This window comes from Rhagoletis pomonella, unplaced genomic scaffold (genome assembly GCF_013731165.1).
Source record: "Rhagoletis pomonella isolate Grant_MI unplaced genomic scaffold, Rhpom_1.0 Rhpom_scaffold_00003, whole genome shotgun sequence".
NCBI lineage: Eukaryota > Metazoa > Arthropoda > Insecta > Diptera > Tephritidae > Rhagoletis > Rhagoletis pomonella.
In genome coordinates, this window is record NW_023458557.1 from 19657646 (window position 1) to 19660321 (window position 2676).

General features: G+C 36.5%; 1 protein-coding gene across 1 annotated transcript; it reads left to right on the forward strand.

Annotated features, from left to right (window-relative positions):
• The first annotated feature begins 14 nt into the window (after window positions 1-14).
• On the forward strand, window positions 15-923 carry LOC118736497 (putative nuclease HARBI1). The gene is made up of 4 exons (XM_036466572.1): window positions 15-171; window positions 273-287; window positions 625-713; window positions 785-923. The coding sequence occupies exons 1-4, from the start codon at window positions 147-149 to the stop codon at window positions 887-889; spliced, it is 234 nt and encodes a 77-aa protein (XP_036322465.1). The 5' UTR covers window positions 15-146; the 3' UTR covers window positions 890-923.
• The last annotated feature ends 1753 nt before the right edge of the window (window positions 924-2676 follow it).

A 2676-nucleotide genomic window follows, 5' to 3' on the forward strand; every position in this document is an offset into this window, starting at 1 on the left:
CGGTTGGAAGTGACTACATAATTGGAATGTGCCAGAGTACAGTGTCCAAATTAACTTCCCATGTTCCTTTGCAAATGAAGAATTAGCTATGCCCTGAATTTATAAAATTTGATGTGGACAACTCGCAAAAATGTAAGGAGTGGTTTATGGAGAACTACAGAATACCCGGAGGTAAATAAAAAACCAATGCACATAAATATAAACACTTTTATGTATGTAGATATGTACATATATTGAATTTATGTACATCAACCTTTTTTGTATCATTTTAGTTATCGGATGTATAGATGGGACACAGCCGCTGTGGTGTAGTGGTAAGCAGTGCGCGCTTCCACTCCGCAACTCCTGGGTTCAAGCCCTGGTCAAAGCAACATCGCAAAAAAATATAGAAAAAAGGTTTTTTCTTAACAGCGGTCGTCCCTCGGCAGGCAGTGGCAAACCTCCGAGTGTATTTCTGCCATGAAAAACAGCTTCTCATAAAAATACAATCGCCGTTCGGAGTCGGCGTAAAACTGTAGGTCCCTCCGCTTTGTGTGACAACTTCAAGGCGCACGCCACAAATCGGAGGAGAAGCTCGGCCAAACACTAACATATGTGTAAGCGCCAATCTATTATTATTATTAGATGGGACACACATAGGTTTGCAGAAGCCAACCCAAAATGAACATATGTTCTTCAATAAAAAGGGCTCCCATAGTCTTAACGCTATGATAGTAAGTTTTTCATACAAAATATTAAATATTTGTTAACTAATACACATTTATTTGTATGCATACTTCCAAAGATTTGTGACCACACATACAAAATTGTAGCAATCAATTGCCAACATGGAGGAGCAGCGCATTGGCCATTAAATTCTTTTGTGTTGAATTCATCTTGTTGTAGTTAGTCCTTTATTAAAATAAATGTTAAAATTGTTAATACATTTACATTACCTTGAAAATTGCTTACATTTTAAAAATTCGCTTAAATTTAGCGCGCTCACGATTGATAGTTGCTGATTGAATGACATTTAGAAGGAACTAGTACGTCCAGTTACTCGTTCACGTCTGTCATCATACCGAATTTCGATAAATGTTGCTCGTTCACGACTGTCATAATCCGAAATTCACATTTTTAGATAACGAGTTGCTCGTTCACGACTGTGACGATTCGACGCCTGGTTGTTAACACCGTATACACTGAGAAAAAGGATTAGTTTCGACAACTAAAGATATTTAGTTTCCGAATTTTGACAATATTTGGGAACTGTTACCAAGGATTGGGAACTATTACCATGGGTTGGTAATTATAACTTAACTAGCTTATACCCGCGGGTTTCACCCCGCGCTTTTATACAAATATGAAAAATAATTTAATGATGTTAGATTTTATTTCTGTGCCCATTTCGTTATAGCTCGTTATTTTTTAAGCGAGTTAAGGTATTTAGGCCGTTTAAAACTATGAAATTATAAAATCTCGTCTGCTCGCTAGGCATACGAAAGATATCAATCCCTCTAAGTTTACCTTAAAATGGTTCCAGGCATACGACGCGGGTTCTAATATTTCCAACTCAAATTTAGTAACCTGGCCTTGATAAAATACCACTTCTCATTACTGTAGCAAATGCCTCTAGAGAGCTTTAGATTATAAGGCTGAACCCGGCTCTCCCTTTTCCATTTGATGAAATTTATTCTGTCAGTACGGCACTTATAAAATAAATCTCCATAACAAATTTAAAATACTTCGAGAGATTTTCTATCCTTCCAGAGATATGTATTAAGAAGTTTTTAGTATGTATGGGAGACGACATGCCTCCTTTTTTAATAACTCACATTTTTTCCATGAGCAATTGATACATTTTGCATACACAACTCCATACCAAGCTCCAGCATTCTTCCACAAACACTTCCAGGGATATGTGGCAAGAAAAAGTAAATTTGTACTGGAAGTGCCACGCCCCTTTTTCTTATAACCCTAATCTTCTTCCATGAATTTAGAATTGATTTTACATACCCCAGTACCAAGTCCCAGTACTCTACCTTGAACACCTTTAGAGATAAGCAGTATAAAACAGTAAATTTGCACGGGAGGAACCATGTCCCCTTTTCGAATAACGGAAATTTTTCTCCATGAGTATGGAATTGATTTTGTATACACATCTCGGTGCCAAGTTCCAGTCCTCTGCAATAAACACCTCCAGAGATATGCAGCATAGAAAAATCAATTTGCATGGGAGTTGCCACACCACCTTTTCCAATAACTCTCATTTTTCTCCATGAGTATGGTATTAGTTTCACATACGTACATACATATGTATTTCCATACCAAGCTTGAGTGCTTTACCCCAAACATTTGAAGAGATATGCAATATGAAACTTTCAGTCAGTATGGGAGGTGCTACGCCTCTTTTCCAAAAACGTCCATTTTTCTCCGTCAATATGAACATGATTTCACACAGTGTTGGCAAACTGTTAATCTGATTAACGATTAAAAATTAACGAATAAAATGTTAATCGCGTTTGACGATTAAAATTAATTAGTCGCAATCAACTGTACGATTAAGATAACATTTTTTAATCGTTAATCGCTGGCTGCGATTATGCTTAATTAATTTAAAACATTAATTAACGATCCAATTAAAAATAAAACCTGATTAATTTGTCTAGTTTGTCCGAGTTTGAAACCAAACACCAG

Coding starts and splice junctions, on each gene's coding strand:
- LOC118736497 (XM_036466572.1), top strand. CDS start 147: ATGGAGAACTACAGAATACCCGGAG. Junction 714..784: donor ATAGTCTTAACGCTATGATA/GTAAGTTTTTCA, acceptor ATACTTCCAAAG/ATTTGTGACCACACATACAA.